General features: G+C 44.1%; 1 protein-coding gene across 1 annotated transcript; it reads left to right on the top strand.

Annotated features, from left to right (window-relative positions):
* Positions 1–1,197: 1,197 nt before the first annotated feature.
* Positions 1,198–20,590, top strand: sv2a (synaptic vesicle glycoprotein 2A; the record flags this gene model as incomplete). The annotated part of the gene is made up of 12 exons (XM_079165188.1): positions 1,198–1,807; positions 10,845–11,025; positions 13,083–13,234; positions 13,757–13,890; positions 14,687–14,776; positions 15,407–15,514; positions 15,685–15,773; positions 16,218–16,382; positions 16,623–16,756; positions 18,784–18,990; positions 19,696–19,855; positions 20,407–20,590. 12 exons carry the CDS (start codon positions 1,198–1,200, stop codon positions 20,588–20,590), a joined length of 2,214 nt encoding a protein of 737 aa, XP_079021314.1.
* Positions 20,591–21,693: the final 1,103 nt, after the last annotated feature.

Genomic DNA, 21,693 nt, shown 5'->3' with positions numbered 1-21,693 from the left:
ACTACTCCACTGCTCGCTTTAGTCGTTACTACAAAACCTTTGTAACCGGAGTGAGTCCTCAACTTGCTGTTTACATGGAAATAAAAGCGCTCCAACAGTCAGAATGGCAACGGTCCACATAAAAATGGCCGCCGCTCTGACCATCCCGCTTGTGTATAGATGCTGAATGTGTGTTTCAAAGCTACAATTGAAACAATATATAGCATGTCAAGCGCTCACTGAAACCCATTCGCTGATGATGTTTTCCCCGGCTGCGTTTGTTTTGCCCATTTGTAGTGCTTGCGGCCTTTTCTTTGGCGCAGCACGTCCCCGCCAGTGAGACAAACGAGGGCAGCATCACAGTGACATACGTGTCATGGAAACGAGCAGGGTGGCCTGCTGATAGATTTACAATAGCTCTGTTCTGTTTTCTCTTCTCAACTTCATGCGTACTAAGATAATGGAGACAGTAGACAATGTAGACTTTATGTTCTGACTTCCTAGTAATAGATGTGTGGTTTTTAAGTCAGAGTTCACAGATTGTAATCACGAGCGTCCTCAGTGGGAGCTTCAATCTGACCTTAACAGTAGTAGTACCTTCTATGTACATGGTCCTATGCAGCGCCGCACTGCAGCCTTGCTTGGTAATCACAGATGTCTGTGTCACAGCATGGATCCATCTTATGGAGGCTCTGCCGTGTGCCACAACGTAAATGCCACACTGTGATTTGAGGCCGGGCTGAGGAGAGAGCCATGAAATGACTGCTGTTCAGTCATTATAGGTCAACGAGCGCCAAGACTCAGATGTCAGCACCTTAGAGCTGTTGTGTCCTTCTTTTTTTTCTCTTCCTGGCGTTAGTGCTGAGATAAGCAGGATGATGAGTCCTGCAAATGTCAACGCGATGTGAATGCCAACGGTCCTTCAGTATGAATTGGCTCTGATCTAGATTGTGCTAACAATGGATGTCTCTCCCTCACGTGCACCAGTGGGATCAATCGTGCAAACGCAACCCCCTTTTTCTTTGCTTTTCCACAGGATTTGGTATCCTAGCGCACGCTGGCCGCAGACCAACAGCAGCAGTGCAGTGGAGCAGGGAGCTGTCCGCGGTGCTGAATTCATCAGCTAACAGAAAATCCCCCAGCGCACACTCATGTGCTTGGGCCGCTCCTGATAGCTCCCATTCCTAGCAGTAACTGACCACCAGCTCCACATCCAAGATGGACGACGATGCGCGCTACAGAGACGGGCGCTCAGACTTTGTCCGCGGTGCCAAGGACATCGCCAAAGTGGCCAAGAAACAGGTCGGCAAGAAGATGGGGCGCGGCGCGGACAAAGTGGCCGACGAGTACACCAAGCGCTCCTACAAACGCTTTGAGGAGGAAGATGATGATGACGACTACGCCGGCGTGCCTGGCAACGACGCCGGGTATTATCGCAATGACAGCCGGGCCAATGACGACGAAGGTCACAGCGACTCCACTGAAGGACACGACGAGGACGACGAGATCTATGAAGGGGAGTACCAGGGGATCCCGAGGGCTGACTCGGGCAAGGCCGGCGGCTTGGACGGGGTGACGGACGACCAGGCGCAGCAGTTCAGGGATCTGGCGGCCTACGAGGGCGAGAGGAGGAAAGACCAGGAGGAGCTGGCCCAGCAGTACGAGACCATCCTGCAGGAGTGCGGCCACGGGAAGTTCCAGTGGACGCTCTACTTTGTCCTGGGGCTGGCGTTGATGGCGGATGGCGTGGAGATCTTTGTGGTCGGCTTCGTGCTGCCCAGCGCAGAGAAGGACATGTGTCTATCTGAGCCCAACAAGGGCATGCTGGGTAAGATTTCCACATGTTTTGCTTCTTATTTGAATGAAAAACTTTAAGATGGTAGTCGTAGCGGTACCAACATAGTCTCGTGTTTCTGTCCACTGAGCAACTGTTTCCAACTCATCTGCTGTCTTCTGTGCCCTGTCTCTCTTTGTTTTCGTCTCGGTGCCTCCTTTGGGAGTTTATGCCACCGCTTCACATTTCATCTCTGCTTTATCTTAGCAGTTACCTTTGCAGTTCATCCCCCAGTAATTGCTTTTCTACAGCCATAGTTGGCAGAGAAACTACAGCTATTTAAGATTCAACTGACCGTGCAGACTCTGAACAGCCGTGGAATTTTAATCGAACCCTTCAGCCTCTCCGTTCTCTGCTTCAGTGTGTATTGTGTGTGTGTGTGTATCTCAGATTTGTCTTCCTCCTGTTTGCCTCCTCATAGTTTGTGCGGCATGTCTTTCGCTTTGCCCACTTCACAGCGAACAGAAACACAGACCCTCGTCGTGATCGTTTTCCTATCCTCAGGGCCAATGTCCAATCAGAGTCCACACCCTGCCTCGCCATCTGTCATTGGCTGCCCATCAAGGACACCATGAACAAGAGCCAGAGGTCTCCCAGAGATTTTGAAATTCAAACACGCTGTTCAGTTTACACAAAGAACTTATAAAATATGTATTTAATCAAACGTGTCATGAAATACACAGAGAAACATCTTCCCCATAGAGAGATTTAGTTTTATTCCAGTGGATGAAATATAGATTGACATCAGTGAGATATTCTTGTCCAGATGTGTTGGACATGAAACATTAATGCGACATTCTCACATCATGCAAAGCTCACACCCATTCTTTGGTGCGTTGTTGAAAGAAGAAAGGATTCGGGGGGAAATTCAGTAAATGTACTTCACTCACTGAAGTAGACATTTACAATCTGACATGCTAAACATAGCAGCAGGCTGATACAAACTGACGACATCATCTGCAAATACATTGACATTGATAGTCTCATTCAGAGGCTGCTGAATCCACATCATCCAACTCAAAAAAAGGATCGCAGTCGGCGTGGTCTCAAATGTGCATTCGCGTTATTTCGTTTTTTTGATGAGATCTGATGACATCATTTCCAGTGCTCTCACGGGGTTTTGACTGTTCAGCTGTGCTGCTGCCACGTGACTGAACATTGTCCCCCTGCAGATGGGGATGCCTGTGTATTGAGCGTCCGTGCTGTCGGATAATGAACATCACGAAAGCGCACTTGTGCCAACGGTGGCCCTCATGCAACCTTAACTATCGCCATCCTCTGACAGATCGATTCAGACTGATTGCTTTCATTTTTTCAAAAGGTCACAAGTACAGTGTGCTTGTTTTCATCTCGAGTACAAGCTGGTCAGTGAGCTGCTGCACTGTATCAGTGATGGGAGTTATGTACAATGTCAACGTGGACATTCTTTTTTCTATTTTCCACTTCAATGTTCCAGTCTGACCTTTAACTAGGCTATACTCCTATAATTGTAATGCGTACTGTGCAGTGTTCTATCTGTTTTACGTGAGTTTTACGTAAACACACAAACATTTGGCAGGGATCCATGCCTTTAATTGGTTACTGGGATGTGTGATTTTTTCCCGGTGGTCCATGCACGGCACAAGGTATGGATTGCAGTGCCGACATGTTTGGTGACCAGCCTGTGTGTGTGTGAGTCTGTCTGCTCGTACATCCATAACAAATATAGACTGTGTGTGCATGTGTGCCATCTTTGTAATATGTGAGTGAGTGTGTTTGTCCATTACAATGGTGACAAAATAAAGCAACAGAGGCAGCAAGAATAGCGCTGTGCAAAGATGGAAAAAGAATCGTATAACAAGCTCAAATGTTATACTTCCAGCTTCTCTCGCTCCCTCCCTTCTATCTCCCTCCCTCCCCTCTCTCTGCTGGTTTTGTGTCATGCCAGGGGGGAGCCAGTAGGGAGACACGACCGGCTCCCTGATTCCCTCCCCTCTCCCTGTTACGCAACACGCCTGACTCATTCTACAGAGCCTCCTTTGCTCATGCCTCTCTGCATCCCATGATTCCTAGTGTCCTCTTCCCCAACCCCCCATCCTCACCCTCTTCTTCTTCTTCTTACGCACGAGGTCCATATAGAGCTTCCCTTTGCCGTCCTAGTGCCAGTCACTTTAACCAGACGCACTGTGGTGGAATCATGTATTGTGTGTGTGTGTGTGTGTGCGTCTGTACTGTATTGTGTGTGCGGTGTGGGACAGACGGCGCCTGCACATGTGTGAGGGTTGATCGCCTGCAGAATATTAACTCCCTCACAGCAGAGAGCATTCAGATGTAGGCAGAGAGAAGGATTCAGAGGCAAGTTCGACAAATAAAAACCTTCATCCACATAAAGTCATTTTCTTAGATGTGCTGTAATTATGTATCACAGATCCCGTATTCATTGCATGTTTCCACCATCGCAGAAAGGAAGGAAATAAAAAGCAGAACAAGCTGAGAGAGGCTTTGAAATGACAGCAGTGATGCCTGCGTGGTGCAGCAGTTTTTTTTCCCCACAATGAGCTGGAGGAGACACTTTCCCAGGCAGCAGAGAAGCGCAGAGTGGTTGTCATTGATTTGTCCTTGTTGTGAAGCTGCAGAGGTTGCATCTGCAGCGTTGTTGGTTTGCCATAATGGGGAAAAAGAAAGTGTGGTTTGTTACATGCAGCAGCTCTGGAAGGAGGTTTCTAGAAAAACACTGGGAAAAAGTACTTTAATGTCAAGATTATTTCACACTGTTGAGCCTTCGGTGTGCTCTGCCTGTGGCGACTGTTTTGTTGACAAAGGGAAAAATATCTGTCTCCCGTCCTTCTGTTTGATATTGTGCTGTAGATTGCATCTGTAATATTTGCTCTCTGCATTGCGCCTGCATGCACTATTAGCTTGTTTCTTTGACAAAGCTATTGCACAGAAATATGTCTCCTTGGCATTTTAATGAACATAGAATAAAGAGCTGAGATCGATGAAGACGGATGTGATGAAGAGAAGATGGGAGAGAAGGACGACTTGTGTCAGTTTGATTTATTAGCAGCTGGGAGACGCTGGCGGAGGAAAATGTCGACATTTAGTCAAATTGATGGAAATGATTGTCAGAAATGAATTAAGCTTTGATATTAGTATTCAGCTAACATCTGAAAAGAAATATGCAAGCCGTCAGTTGCCAGCTGGATTCATTATTTTGCGTCTCTGTTGGAAGTAATGTTCTGATGGACTCGTCAAACATCGAGCTGAGAAAAGTATTAAAAAGTAACTCTTTAGAAGATTAAAGTCACAATTTTTTTTTTTTTTACAAAACACAAAAAATAAACCTAAATGATTTTGTCAAGGGATCGCATCACTTCACTTTGCAAGGTTGGATAAACGTCGTCATGTGGTCAATCCAGCCGTCACTCGCATCTCTGTGGTCAAATCAGCTGACGCTATAATTGCAGTGCGCCCATACAGACACTCTTGGTTGGTGAATGCATTCAAATGGTCCAGATAGAGCTGACAGAGTGTGTGTGTATATTCTGATAAATTAACCACTTTAATCTCAGAGAATATCCAATTTGGTTCTTGTGAATATACAACTTTAAAATTCTGAGCTTTTTCTCTGAACATGAAACGGCTCCATAATAAAAAAACAACTGGCGACTCACAGATACTCTTATCCAGAGTAACTGACAATAATGAAGCCTGTTAATAGAATACACACCTAGATCTACACTGCATGCCGAACAAGAGCTTTCTTCTCTAAAATGAGGACAAACAGTACAGTGAGTGTTGCATCGAGGGTGTCATTTCTGACCATGAGCCAAATAGAGCTTTATGTACGTATGCAGGTGATTTCCACCCTTTGAAGGTTGTAAAACCTGCATTCACATCGCATCGTAGTGCAGCCCTCGCTGTCACAGGGCGAGGCAGCCGCTGCTTTCAGCGGTTAGCAGTGAGGAGCGTGATGGCCGACTGGCCGAGTCCGCTGATGAGGGCGTGTGTTCTCCTCTGGTGCTGACGAGCCTCGGCCTCCCGGCTCATTCAAAAAGCCCTGTGCGCTCTGGCAGAAAGGGAAAACTGGCTATTAATAGTGCCCCTTGCCCTGCCCCCTCCCTCGCTCATGAACACAGACACACAACCCTGCACTGGCACACACTTTCTCTTTCCATGTTCATGCACACACACAAACACACACACACACACACACTTCCCAGCAGCCTTTGGGAGCTCTGTCACAGGGCAGACTGGCCACCGTCGTCCTCCTCCTTTCCTTTTTTTCACACTCTCTCTCTCTCTCTCTCCATCCTCCCCTCCCCCCGCTTCCTCCCCAGAGTGATGAGGTGCTCAGCTGACTGAAGACTCCTGCTTCTCCTCTCTATCTCTCTCGTCCTTTCACTCCCCATCCTGCTCAACTCTCTCTCTCTCTCTCTCTCTTTCGAATACCACAACATATGAATTATTAAAGAATGGACGAGACCGAGATATTTGTTTGCGAGATGCACATCCCCAACCCCTTCAATGTGAAGCAAATACTGCAATGAACGCCTCGGGGGCTTAACAAACATCTAACAACAGGGAAAATATTTAACTGAACAAAATGCACAATCTAAGGAGTCAAATAAATACAAAATGAATCGGTGGTTGACAGTATAACCGCAGCTGGATGTTGTGCAAAAATCATCATTGTCGGCAGAATAAATATGTCGCCCTCAAACCTCATTATGGGCTCCGAATGTCCTTGCTGCTGTTTTCACGACATGCAACACAGACAGATGTACGCTGTACACTTGAAATACAGCAGCTTAGTACTCTGGAGTACAAAAGGTTGTACTGTTGCTCAGATGTTAGCTACAGTTGCTTTTTTTTAAACATCCAGTAGTTAGGGGACAACATCAGTGTTAATTTGGAGTCGAAAGTAAGTTCAATAATCACTCTCCTTTTAGCGCTCATAGGGAAATATCTGCCTCTTTACCTGCTTAATGCTCCACCATGTTCACTAGCTAGTTACTAACTTTTCTCTCTGCTGTTTGGTGCTGAGCAGTACAGTTTTTCTTGCTGCGGTAGAGAGTGAACCAAAACAATGGGCTGAAAGCCTCTAAAGTCCACAGAGTTAATGGGAAACTGCTGAGTTGGGTGATAATTCTTTGTGGGTTCATCAAGTGGCCTACTGCCACGTACAAGTTAGCTTAGACTACAGAAACTGCTTTGTGCCTTTTTTATGGTGCTCATTCGGTACAAGTCTCAAGAGAGCCCATTATGTCCCTGTGTAGGATGTCTGTGATGTGAAAAATGTACAAACTGTAAAGTCACAAACTGCTTTGGCTTTGTATATTGATAACGTCACGCTTTTGCTTCTGTACAAGCTTTGCACTTAAGTGCATCTCCTGATGGATAAAAAACAGTCTCTGGACAGTTTCTGTTGTCTTACAAGACGGTACTTTAATACTTTTATTAGAACTGGTGTCGGGACTCCACACATCAGAGGCTGCAGAGTTGTCTGCTCGATAACTCCTCCTCATCGCACCCATGAGAACAAGGTCATAAAGAGGGGTGTGTATGGCTCTTCTCTGGCTATCTTCTCCAAACACCAGTCATAAACAATTACAAACAAGCATACACCCCAAAGCTGTATGCTATTCTTCTGCTACAACTCCCAATCAATTATTTAGCCCCTCAGTTATACGAGATAAATTGGGGCATGTTTTATCCTTGAGCCAGATGCAGCTGCTAACGAGCCACGCAGATGGAGAGACCTGAGCCGGCTGTTTGTGACGACAGAGGGAGCTGGAGAGAGAGCGAGAGATGGTGATCCTGTTGCAGTGAGTGCTGAAAAGGGTGACAGGTCATCCCAGCAGATTCCCAGACCTCAGACTTTAGAAGATGCACTTTAAGGGACCCATTCTGGTCACCATGGCTGTCTTTCTGTCTGCCTGATCGTCCCCAAATGCTGCTGCATTGCGACGACGGCTATTGAGCCCAGTCGTCATCACTGTCAGCCTGCCAGGGTGAAACGCGTGCAGACAAAGTAGGAGTACACACTTGCAGTACATGAGAACATGGGAGTATTGACACAGACTCGCAGGAGTAAACACACGCAGATGTGGGACTACACACCTGCTTTGCACACAAAGAATCCCCTGCAATCAATCAAACAAGGGAATGAAAGTCACCTTCTTCCCTGATTCAGCACTGCAGTGTTGACACAGAAGCACGCAGACAGACTGAGGAGAGCCAGAGGGAACGAGAGAATGATTCACAAACACACTGCTGTCAATGCGTTCAACGGTCCTTTCATCCAAAATACAAGGGGAACCCCTCTTCATATTGTACCACGGCAAGAACATCCGTCCTCGGTGCTAAACTCTGCTTCCCCCCCCCCCCCCCCCCCCCCCCCCCCCCCCCCCCCCCTCCAATGTTTTCATTACGTGTCCGATTTCATCATCCCAGCAGTTAGCTTGTTAGACTGCGTGATGGACGATCTTCGCTGAACCAACTGATCAGCTTAAAGCCCATGTAGGCGTCCTCTTTTGTTTTCTCTCTTAAATAAACGACCCCATGACGGCTTATCTGTCGGGTTCATTCACACCATTTAGCGGTAAAGAAGCATCTTGTGCCCTCATTGTAGCGGCTTGTCTCCTTGAATGTTGGTGCTTTTAGGCAGAAGGCAAGCTGGTCGTTACAAACAGGCTGTGACAATGCAGAATGAAACGTATTGCTGTGCACTGTCTTAACAGTTAAAACGACACATTGCATCGACTCTGGCTGAGTGGCCACCGAAAAGTGAAGTGAAGTGAAGTGTAGGAAAGTGATGATAGTTTAGTGCAATTCTTAAATTTAAAACTAACATGAAGTCAAATGACAATCACCTTAACCACCACACAACTTATTTTATTATTTTATTATTATTATTTTATTCAAGCTGATCTGTTGTCCCTTGGCAGGTCAAAACACTAACGGCACACTGCTTATGTTAAGTGCCAATACAGGAAGTAGTTTAATTAAGGATGTACAGGTACTGTGTTACAGTCAGGCGATCTTAATCACCACCGTTACAATAATAAACACGTTAAGTTAAGGGAAAGATCTTGGTTGTTTTATCGTCCTCTCCATCCACCCCGACCTCCTTCGTACTTGGACTTAGTCACTCAATAATAACGCCACCGGACTTATAACTTATCAATTACTACGACTAATAGAGGGCTTCTTTTTGGGGCACTTATTAAAACAACTCGATGTCTCGCAGATATTGTAGATGGCGAGAATAAAAAAGAACATCGGTATCTGACGTTAAAGACTTTGTAACTGAAGATAGTCCATGGCTTTGCAGAATCGACCAAGATTGGTGCTCTTGTCTTGCGGTAGCGTTACATCACCATTTGTCAACACGTTTAGGACTTCTCATCCATTATTCAAAGTTCAGTTTTACAGTTAATCATTTTAGGCTTTTTGAAACAACAGTTAAGAAAACGATCTTGAATCAATTGCAGTTGAAAGCCCTGGAACAAGTGTACATTGAGTTGAGATTGTTTGGTCAATTGATCAAACATTTGTTTGCCCGCAGTAATGAGGTGCTGTTGTCTTATTGGCCCAGGACAATGATCGTCAAACTGATTTTAAATCCACAGAATCGGCTTGTGGCCTTGACGTTGGTACAGTATGATGAGCAGTGAAACAGTGGACTGTGTTGATTATCCAATCAGAATGAAGTATGTGACAAAGCTGCAGGAGATGCATGCTGGACACGCTGGGTTTAATTTGCCCATTTAATAAAAAAACATATAACATTTAATCCAAGCTCTTTTTACATCCAGAAAACTGAGAGTGACATTTAAATGCAGATGTCAAGACCAGACACCGGCCTCACCACCACCCATAACCGTGTCACTGCAGGCTCAGGGAGCAGTGGAGACTGTTGACAGGATGTCAATAAGGCAGCGATTGCTAGGGAGCAACGTGTGTGTGTGTGTGTGTGTGTGTGTGTGATGGAGCATCATGTCTCAGTCAGCTAGAGAGACAGGCAGAGAGAAAGAGGCAGGCTTGGATAAGCACATGGGACGTGAGTCATGTTAGCACCTCAAATCACAAGACTGGGTTGACAACGTTACCGTTTGTTTCCGCTATCTGGCGGTGACTTCCTGACGCGAGAGAGAACGACTTTCTACTTGATATTCAGTCTGTATGTGTCAAATGAGATGATACTGGAGGAAAAAAAAGATGTTTTGGTGCAAAAAAAACCCCCAGAAGTTGTTAGGAGGTATCTCTGATTACTGCTCTTCTGTTACTTTGAATGGATATGTTAAAGGAATAGGTTGACATTTGGGGAGATATGCTTCTTCATTGTTTTGCCTGGAGTTAGATGCGGAGATCGATTGACCCAATGCCTCTCGCGTAATTACAAATCCCACTGCTTTTCTTGCCAAGGCCTGTGTAGCACTCACGCTGGCCAGGCGTCCATGCTTTACGAGGTACCGCTAACCTGATTTGTTATGGAGCAATGTCATGAACCACTTCATCTCATATTTGTTTAATCTGTAAACGAACAACAAGGCCAAACAAGTTGTTGGAGCTACATGTAGGTGAGCGCAGGGTGCACTATTTTTTTAGATTCATGCTTACTTGAGCTTACAGCCTCTGGACTCCCGCTCCATGCTTCACTTACAATTTTTTTTTTTTTAAATGCGCTATACAAAAAGTGTTATTATTATTATTATAATCTTGACTCCCACCACCTATGCTGTGGTAGTATATAGTTGAGATGATTATAGTGTGCGCAAAGCAAAATACTTCAGCAGTCCAATAATGTTGCCAAATGAGCTAATTTACTCGACGTTGGAAATCTAATGAAAGTGTAAGTGAGGACTGGAAGTAATATCAATGAGTTTACTGATGAATAATAACTCATTATCATGCCCTTTGTCTCTTCACTTCCTCGTTATCTCTTCCCATCACGCTGCCCTGCCGTTGCTCTCTCCTCTTTCTTATCCACCAACTCTTCCCTCTCTCCTCCGCTGCTTTGTTTCCCTCCTCCTCCTCCTCCCTCCAGGTCTGATCGTGTACCTGGGGATGATGGTCGGGGCCTTCGTGTGGGGCGGCCTGGCCGATCGGATTGGCCGGCGGCAGACCCTCCTCATCTCCCTCTCCATCAACAGCGTGTTTGCCTTCTTCTCGTCCTTCGTCCAGGGCTACGTCTCCTTCCTCTTCTGCCGCCTGGCCTCCGGTGTGGGGTAAGACGGCCGATGAGTCACACAGTCACAGCAGCCAGAGCCGGGAGTGAGACGGTCACGACCGCTGTGGTACATCAGTCGACTTGACAGGCAGAGCAGTGCCACATTTCAAGGAACAGATACAAATACTGAGCTCATATTGCTGTTGAAGGAAAAGCTCCCTCAGATACTTGGATGCCTGTGAGGTTTTTCTGCATTTTTAGGAGCTATTTTTGCAATTAAGTGTTGGAACGTGCATTTCGTTGTTCCCATTTCCTTTAAACTGTTTTACTTAAGGCAGTAATTTGCTTCACTGAAGTCAACAGCCTCCACACAATGAGCCGGAGAGACGTTGGCTGTAAAGGCATATGAATGAAGCTGCTGGAACACTCCTTATCTGAAATTAATAATTTGTGGCTTCCTTGCGTCGGGTCTCTTCGGGCTATTTCCGCCGCTGCTGTTGAAAGATGGTGGCTTTAACTAAATGGCAGCGACATTGAGGCGCTTGCTTTGTTTTGCAGGGTCCGACTTTTAAAGCATGACCGTCACCAGGTTTAAGGTGTTTTTAGATTCAGTAAATATTAGCATATTTTCTCCCCAATAAATATTTCTTTACGACATCACGTTGTTTAGGTTTTTTCCGTTATTTATAGAAGAACTGAAAACACATCACCAAAAAAGGGAGCCTAGAATACACTGCACTTTTTACATATACTATTTAGTTTACTGTGTGTGGTGTTGATTTGGGCAATATCAGCTGCTCCACCAATTTGGATCAGACTGAAATGTCTAAACTAATATTGGATGTATTTCCATGACATTTTGTACGGACATTTGTCCCCCTAAGAGAATAAATCTTAGTGCCTTTGTTGATCCTCTTGACTTCTGCTCCTCTCCGGCACCATGAAGTTTATAGTTTTGTTTTGAATGGTTTTCATTTAGCACCACCAGCAGGTCAACATTTTCGAATCCAGTGGAATTTCTTTATGTCTCCCACAAACTTTGCGCCAAATTGGCACATCAATTGTAGTTTGCTGTAGTTTGTGTTGAGGTCTAATAAGCAAATGTAAGCATACTAATGCACTAAATTCGGCTGTATGGTACACATGGTAAACGTCGTCTGTCTAGTATCAGCTTGTTAGCCATGTTAGCTTGCTGACGTTAGCTTTGAGCTGAAAGCACTGCTGTGTTTAAGTTCTGCTTTGCAGACTCTTGTTGATATGACCATCAAAGTCAGACATTCAAATTCATCAGACAATGGCTTTAATGTACAAAGTACAACAACAGTGAAATCAGACGATTAAAAACCAAGTTTTTCTTTTTTTAGATTTTCCGACTGCGTGCAATTGGGCTTCTTCTTTTAATGATATTTGATTGAAATAGTGTAGCTGAAGAAAAAAAAGCTATGACTTCTCTTCCTGCCTTCCAGTTAAAAATATTCTGCAGACCGTGAAACTGTAAGCGTCTGTTATTCTGGTGAAATGTGCATAGTGACCTATTCATTATGGATATTTCTGCCATTTGCAGTGTGGTGAACTTTGGAGTTTTTACAAATCGAGTCGTTGTACGAACAATCTCTGCCCCTGACTGCAGAGCTCTGAGTCTGGCATCTGTTCCTATCGGATTGTATAATGTTGTGATGGAACATGTACAGAGGCCATACATATGGTGCTATTGATTGCAGTCAGCTAGCCCATTATTGGTGTTTTCTAACACTTGTAATCTTCATCCTCAAAGCTGCTCTATTGTCTCTCACATCTCCTGCTGTTTTTTTCGTAGAACCTTCTCTTTCAATTCATTGTGTTTTTCTCTCTACTATCTGCGCCTCCCTCCCTTTGTTATATTGTTACATAACTCTTTTCTTTCTTCACAACATTACCTAATTTATTTTCTTTTCCTATTTGCCACCTTGTTAAATGACCATTGTCATCTTGCTTTTGTCTTGCCTCTGTTGTTTCTTCTCTCTCTCTCTCTTATCTCACCCACCACTTGCTTCTCCTCCGCGTGGATCCCTTCTCATGCTCTTCCCTTAATTGTCTTTCCCTTCTTTAATTCCCGCCTCCCTCTTTACTCCACAGCATCGGCGGCTCCATCCCCATTGTGTTTTCCTATTACTCTGAGTTCCTGGCCCAGGAGAAGCGAGGAGAGCATCTGAGCTGGCTCTGCATGTTCTGGATGATCGGTGGTATCTACGCCTCCGCCATGGCCTGGGCCATCATCCCACACTACGGTATGAAAAGCAAACAGATCACTCAGTCAGGAAGTCATTTTCCGAGGCAATATGTGCGCTGAACGTCTGCTGGTTAATGTGTCACTTAGCTAAACAGTCATTTTAACTCTTTTCTCCAGAGATGAGACGCCATGTTTGTTTCCATTTGACAGTGGTGGAAAATAACTAAATACAGTTTTGAAGTATGTGTACTTGAAAAATAAAAATGAAATGGATGTAATAACTTTTATTTTTGTGTCAAGCCCAGAATTTTTGACATTCCTCAATCTTTTTCAACCATACTGATATTTCTCTAGTCACAGTTTGTTTTCCAAACAAAAGTAAAATAGGGTTTGAAAGAAGAGCAACGTAGCCAACCAAATGGAGCACCTATGGTAAATCACTGCAACGCTACAGCCGGAGCAGTACAGTATCAATGGAGGAAGCTTCTTGTGCACACAATTAAAGGCTTGCAACTGCTTGTAGACCTCCCCTCCCCCGCTCACTATCTCTTTCTGTCTCTCTGTCTCTCTCGTTATTCAGGCTGGAGTTTCCAGATGGGCTCGGCCTACCAATTCCATAGCTGGCGCGTCTTTGTGATGGTGTGTGCCTTACCCTCTGTGGCGGCCATCTCTGCCCTCACCACCATGCCCGAGAGCCCTCGCTTCTACCTGGAGGTCAGCCCGTCAGTGCTCCCCACGTTCAGTGGAAATATATATATATATACTGTATATATCATTTAAATAAATGTTGACATACTGAATGCATAAACGGCCTTAAACAGAAAGCATTCTTGCACTTGCAAAGTGGAAGATGTCGTGCTGGAGACAAAGTGCTGCTTACACACTTTTCTGGAATATTTTGAATAAGTGAATAAATATGTGCATATATACATACTGAAGCAGGCTGAACAGCGAGGCGCTGTAAGATACTTTAAGTATTGTTGAAGGGTTGTATTCCTTTTTCAGTATGTTTTGAATATCGACGCACTAAAAAGTAAACGGGGAAAGTTGCAGATAAAACACAAGCTGTTTTTAAAATGTTCGATAGATGAAGAGGTCCTGGATAAAATCAACGTGTTTATCAAAATAGGGCAAAGCTGTGTCAAGGGTTTTACATCTTGAAAACATTGCAATGTATGGTAACATTTTCCCTTTGCCATAAAAATAGAATACAACTGTAATAGAATGAAAAAATAAATGTGTAAATATGAAGAGGAATGAATAAAAGAGTAAATAAATGTGGAAAAACAAAGTAATAAATACAAAAATGATTACGTGTCGAAATTTAAAAGAGAAAAATGATAGTTTATGTATGTATGTATGTATGTATGTATGTATGTATGTATGTATGTATGTCTTTCGCGACTTAAGGTTTGGGAGCTTTCTCCCTCCCTGTGGCTTTGATTTCCAGGAGGTACTTCAGTACAACATGAGCACTGAATGTAAATGTGCTTTTGTTTCTCTCCTCCAGAATGGGAAACACGACGAGGCGTGGATGATTCTGAAGCAGGTCCACGACACCAACATGAGGGCCAAGGGTTACCCAGAGAGGGTCTTCTCTGTAAGTCACACTTTTGTCCGTATGCAGGAGAAAATGTCTCCACACAGTGTGTCTGTCTGCAGGCTAATGCAGCGCAGCAGGTTTCAAGCTCTGTGCTGCTACATTTGCATATTAATTACGTTAAAACAGATTTTCTTTAAACTACTGTAATCTCTTAAGGCTTCAAACCACACAGTACATATTAATACGTAATGGAATATGGTGACAAAAATACTTATTATTACCATAACTAGTCATCTTTGATACATATCAGTGGTAATGGTGAGGCGGGCAGATCAGGTGCCTCTTATATTACGTGGAGCCTTTCCATTGTCTCAAAGGTTGTGTGTCCTTATGCGAGAGCGTATTTGGCAGCTGTTGTAAATCTGCTGCACAGATTTGCTGAGATTCATCCAATCATTTTAAATGATATGGAGGAATAATGGTACGGAAAGAACATTAATTCTGCGGAGCATCTGTGATGTTTCAAAGCAAAGGCTTGAAAATGAAACAGTGTTGTGTGTCTGATATCGCATGCAGGGTATAAAGAAAAGCGTGTGTAGAGTTTGTGCCGTCTAGAAGAACACATTTAACAACCATTAAACGCATTCATGAAATCCAAATATTGAATGATTGTGCTGCTGCTTCCAGGTGACCACCATCAAAACAGTGAAGCCGATGGACGACCTGGTGAACTTGGGAGACGGCGCCGCCTGGCATCAGAAATGGAAGATCAAGCTCACTACACTTTTCCATCAGGTGACAGATTATTATTTTTTTCTTCATTTTACTGCTTTTTATTTAGGAATATTGGGTAATCTTCTAAGACATTGTTATGCCTCCGTGCCCGCAGCAGCCGTGGCCATAGTCTTCCACAAATCTTGAATGCTTTCATTGGAAAGTGTTTGAGTGTGTCTGTGTTCCTTCAGGTGTGGCATAATTTCCAGGCTGTTTTCTCCCCCGAGTACCGCCGCACCACCTACATGATGATGGCCGTGTGGTTCTCTATGTCCTTCAGGTAAGATGAGGTCAAAGAGCAGCGCTCTTCTGCAGGTATTTCTCTGACTTATTAAGACATTCACCAGCTAGTGGCTAGAGTCGTACACTCTGCAGTATTGTGTTGCTGTCATACAGCTATGGGCTATCTGAATTTAGAGGAAGCGCACATTTGTCCAACATTATCTCAAGCCCAAATGACATGACCAGGCTGTGTCAATACTGCTGATACACGAGAGTGTCTGTCTTAGTAGGTCAGAGAAACACAAGTAAACAGAAGAGAAGCAAAAGCACAAAAGATTCAAATAAAAGCTTTTGAAACTTGCAATGGAGGAAGACGTTTTTAGATCCTGCTCACACTGCTCATGTGCCTCTTCGATCTTTTCTCAGCAGGCCTGTTAACAGAAGGTTTGTCTCCTTTTGTGACAGCAGCACTCTCACTTTCTCCGTCTCTCTCCTCGTCCAGCTACTACGGTCTGACGGTGTGGTTCCCCGACATGATCAAGTACCTGCAGAAGCAGGATTACGCCTCGCGCACCAAGTTCTTTGCCAAGGAGAAAGTCGAACACGTCACCTTTAACTTCACCCTGGAAAACCAGGTCCACCGGCAGGGAGAGTACTTCAACGACAAGTGAGTCCGCTGCATCCTCTCGTGAGCGTTGGCCTTCAGCAAAATGTTTTATTCTAAGTATTGCTTTGATTGGATGAAGGTTCTGCAGACTTGTTCATGTTAAACAAGCCTGACTATGATGTTTCCTTTGACCTTGCCTTTTCGACCTGAACTCAACTCCCCGCTACCACGCTCCATCTCTTCATCGTCTCTTTGCCTCCATTTCTTGATCCCACAATCCCTGCGCGTGTTCGCTTGCAGGTTTATGAACCTGAAACTGAGATCCATGGTGTTTGAGGACTCGCTGTTTGAGGAGTGTTACTTTGAAGACATCACCTCCAGCAACACCTTCTTCAAGAACTGCACCTTCATCGCCACCCTCTTCTACAACACAGGTAGGACACACACACACACACACACACACACACACAACTATGGCGTAATGGTAAATAAAAAAGTAGGAAACTATTACCTTACATCAGTGAACACCAACAAACTAATTATAATGAACATGGACTATGTTTACACAAAATATTCTGCCCTTATTCCGATAAAAGACAATAATCCTACTAAGCTATCAACTTTCTATTTTAACTTAATTGTCGTCAAGGGAAATCTTGTCTTGCCGCCAAGTTAAACACACACAGATCTGAACATAAAACGTAATGTAATACATAAAAAAAACCCCATCATGGTTGTCTTCAATCCACAAGATGTGCTGTGTGGATGTAGTGCGGTGCAGAGAAAGAAACCAAGTGTAAGCAAGCGAGCAGAGGAAGACAGAAGACTGGCCCTCCTGTCTCGGGCCCTCAGGCTCCTACAGGGAGAGCTCATGTATTTGGGAATCCTGTCATCACAGTTTTTTCAGGAAAAGATTTTACCTTACATCAGTTTGATACAAAATGAGTGAATACATTCCATTTAGAAAATGTAAATGTGGTGTGAGCTGTGCATTGAACCGCCCTTAGACCACTGCTACTAAACTATCGTACACTGTCAGTGTGATTTTGTCTTTTCCCTCTGTGCTATTTATGCTATTTTGAAAGATCTCCTTATAAGCAGAGCTCTTGGCACAGTTTCACTCTTTGGTGTTCGCTGTCTACATTGTGTGAGTTAAGTGTCATCTAGTATCATGATTCTATTAAAACCTGTACAATCTATTAGCAATAGAATAGCTCTGGCCGTCTTTTTGTATCTTATAATATTCCGTTTTAGTGGACGCAGTACTTTCCTACTTTCCCTCTCCTGATGTATAAAAGAGAAGCAAAATTAGCTCCTACTGTCTGTCAAAATGGCTCTATTACTCTCCTTTTTCTCTCTCTGCGCTGGCTGACGGGCACTACACCAAATGCAGCATCGCAGGGCCGCAACGTCTCCTAGCAACCCAGGCTCAAGCCTCCATTATTTCAGCTTTAAAATTGCAGAGCTGTCTCTCTTCTCCGACTGCACGATTGATTTTTTCTCCACCGAAATGTCGGATGTAGAAAGTGGATGAGAGTTGTGCCTTTTTGTACATTTCAGAAAATGGGCCACTGTCCTCTGTAGATTCAGCAGCTGCATCCACACACGCAAACGCTGGCATACAATAGCTATTTCAGCCAGAGCTTCCGCTGGCTTTGTTAGGTGTTTGCGGTCTTAACACGCGTCAAGCAATCACTCACTGCTGCTATCAGCGCCGGCCAGGAGTCGCTCATTAGAATGGGAATTAGAAACGTGTTTGCTTATTAATGCTTAATCTGTCTTTGGGGCTCGGTGTTCAGAACTTAAGGCTGTTTGATTTGTTGCCATAGTGCATTTATTGTCACAGTGCTACATGATGGGAAGAAAATGCAGTTGGACTGTACAGGTGACATAATGTCTATATGTAATTAGCTATATGCTTAAAGGGCTATTCTTCACAATTTATTAACTTCTAGTGTGACTTCTGCCAGATGTCAGTAACTTAGAAGATGGCATTCACATTCTTCTTGACTGCAATATTTGTAGAAGCGTCCTATTAGTCCAAATAATCACTTCTCTGCCAACTGAAAGATACAATTTGATTCACTGTAGACCTTCTCAAACTTGATGACATAAAAAAATCGAAACGGGTACAATATGAACAATATGATTTTGAGTTATTGAGTTGAAGAAAATGTTGCAGAGGCAGTTTAAAACAGCAGCGCGGCCTCAGGCATGCAATAAAAACAATAAAGTAAAATAATAGAATCAATACTTTTTTTCAAATTGTTCAAAAATCCTGACTTTGACTATTGATAAAAGTGTGATAGCTCATATGATCGCAATCACTAAATAATCTAACTTTACTTCCTGCAGATGTTGGGATGGATTAAAGCTACAAATGTTATTATGGGCATCCTTTTCCCCATCCTGTCAACAAGTTCACTAATCAACCCCCCCCCCCCCCCCCCCCCCCCCCCAGATCTCTTCAAGTACAGGTTGGTCAACTGCAAGCTCGTCAACAGCACCTTCCTGCACAACAAAGAAGGCTGCCTGCTCAGCGACGTCAGTGACGAGAACAACGCCTACATGGTCTACTTCGTCAGTTTCCTGGGCACCTTGGCCGTGTTGCCCGGCAACATTGTCTCCGCGTTGCTCATGGACAAGATTGGACGGCTGAGGATGCTAGGTAATGTGAGCGCAGGGCCACACATGCCAGGCACCGTGTGTGTGTTGAAAGAAAAGTAGAACGAGAGTTGAAGGAATACTTCACCCACTAAATGACCATATGTGTATCAATTGCCCACCCTGTGTTCCCTTGGATTATTTTTAAGAAAACTTTTTCTCGCATTCCTCCATGTTGAACAAAGAATCATAAAACGTAGAAAAGTCTTGATGCACTGAAGTAAAAGGCGACCGTACTAAAGTTTTGGCGATGACGCACGTGACTGGATAAATGAGAGTTGGATTATACTGCACGAGTTGTGTGAGAGTTTGTAAGCTGATGCTTTGATATAGATATGCTGTCGTTAAATTAACTTAAATTCATCAGGACTTCTGTCAGATTTTTCGACTCTTGATTAACCGTGGAGGCATGCGAGAAAATCAAAGTTTTCTTAAAGAATTCGCGGTAACATGGGGTGAGTTCTTGATATACAAATGGTCGTTTTGTTGGTGAAGTGTTCCTTTAAGTTTGTGCATCAGTGTAAAATGTATGACTGTTGAAAGATAGTCGGAAACACCCTCCTCTAATTTTCGAACCATCAAGGGACTTTTCTCATTTACTGCAATAGGCTAATGCTCATTTTCAGTTGCTATATGCAGGATTTCCTTCCTTTCGTCATACGTCACTCTTTCCCTCCACATTTCTCTTTCTCCCTTTGTCCACCTCCAGCGGGCTCGAGTGTGATCTCTTGCATCAGCTGTTTCTTCCTCTCCTTTGGCAACAGTGAGTCAGCCATGATTGCTCTGCTCTGCCTGTTCGGGGGAATCAGCATCGCTTCCTGGAACGCCCTGGATGTGCTTACCGTCGAGCTCTACCCCTCTGACAAGAGGTAAGCATGTTCGGCATGTTCTGAAACCGCCTCGACACCGCGAAGACACGGTCAGTGGTTCTGAATGACGTGTCAGATGATGTCATAGGAGTTCGCCCGTCAGTGAGTGGTTGGCTTACAGGGATGGATGACATTGTGCGGGTGAAATCATTGGTGGTGCATGTGATCTAAAGCACCCAGTTATTTTGTTATTAAGTAGGATGCGCCCCTAATGCGGTGCAAACTCATATAATATATGAGTATTTGTGGAACATAATTCAAGCATTTTAGCAAAGCAAGAACATGATTCCTTTTGTGTTGCCCCTCTTGAGCTTTTCAGTTTTCATTTTAGAAGATGTAGCTCCATCTTCTGGATTTATAGAGTGCTTGCAGCCTTTACTATGAATTAGCTGTAAACGCAGACTCACTTTAACTGTTAATACTGAAAGATGAATTTTCTATTGCTCTATAAGTCCACTTTGGTTGTTTTTTTATTCCTTCTTGATACATTATCAAACAACAGACAATAACCTGACTCTTTCCTCTTCACCTGCCCCCCTCTCTTTTCTCAGAACCACGGCGTTTGGCTTCCTCAACGCCCTCTGTAAATTAGCGGCTGTTTTAGGCATAAGCATCTTCACCTCCTTCGTTGGTATCACCAAGGCTGTGCCCATCATGTTTGCCTCGGGGGCGCTGGCGGCGGGCAGCTTTCTTGCCCTCAAACTACCAGAGACGCGGGGTCAGGTGCTGAAATAGTGTGACGTCAACAACTTTCCGGAGGGGGGGGGGGGGGGGGAGGGGGCAGAGGAGTTTTCACCACACTGTGAACGAACAGCTAAAGAGCCCTCCAAATCCTTCCCTCTAACCCCTCTCTCATAACGATAGAGAAAACGCAGAAGAGCGACGCAGATCTGCTGTAAATATTTGGGATTGGTGATTATTAGATAGGCCTGATTTAAAGGTTGCGCTGAGACAAAAGTAAAAGAGTAACAAAAGTGATATTAACATGTTCAGTGAGAGCATGCCATTTCAGCCCCCTGGAATATAATAGTAAATTTAGATGCAGTCCCCTAATATAAGTACATAAACCTGGGGTTGGAGGTCAGGGGATGGGGGTTCTTGATAATGAGCCATTCAAATAGACTCAAAGAAATGACCACTAGCCATTGTTGCAGAGTTCTCTGTAGTCACCTCCATTCTTCTGAGCAAATTCAATTCACCATCAAGTCTTGAGTACTTTGCCATTGTTGGACATAGAATCAAAAATGCGACATTTTCTGCCTTGATTTTGAAGCATTTTTGATTTTGCAGGGTAAAACCAAGAGACGACTCTCTTGGCAAAGACCTGTCCTCATTCTTTGTCTCCTGAGGTCTTGTGTTGGTGTTCAGACTAACTGCCATTTTATAGATTATAGAACATTCCAGGTTTGCTTTTGCTATTGTTAAGAGTGCGACGAGGAGATCACTCGAGCCCCATCTCCCTTTAAAGTGTTGTTTCCGATCCCCTCCAAACAGCAGTGAGATCATTCAAACCAGTTAATGGACACGTTCCCCATGCCAAGTGGAAATTGTGTGCTGTCATGATCACCATGTCCTCGCAAAGATTAAGCAGTTTGTTACATTTAAAGCACAACCATTTGCCGGTGTGAATGCCGCTAACATTTTCTTTACCTGATGAAAATGTTCAGAATCTCACACTCAATCACCATTTTTCAACCATACTGTATATCCCTTTGTAAGAAATGCCTTTTTAGTACCTCTCCTCCCAGGCTTACAGTATGTTTGTCTCTAATGATATATGTTTTGGAGGGTGTTATGCATGTCACAAAGTATGTATGTATGTAAATTTGTGAAAACTG

Source organism: Pholis gunnellus, assembly GCF_910591455.1.
Source record: "Pholis gunnellus genome assembly, chromosome: 8".
In the NCBI taxonomy this organism is placed as follows: Eukaryota; Metazoa; Chordata; class Actinopteri; order Perciformes; family Pholidae; genus Pholis; species Pholis gunnellus.
Note: the sequence above shows the minus strand (reverse complement) of the source record. Positions and strands in the feature narration are given on the sequence as shown.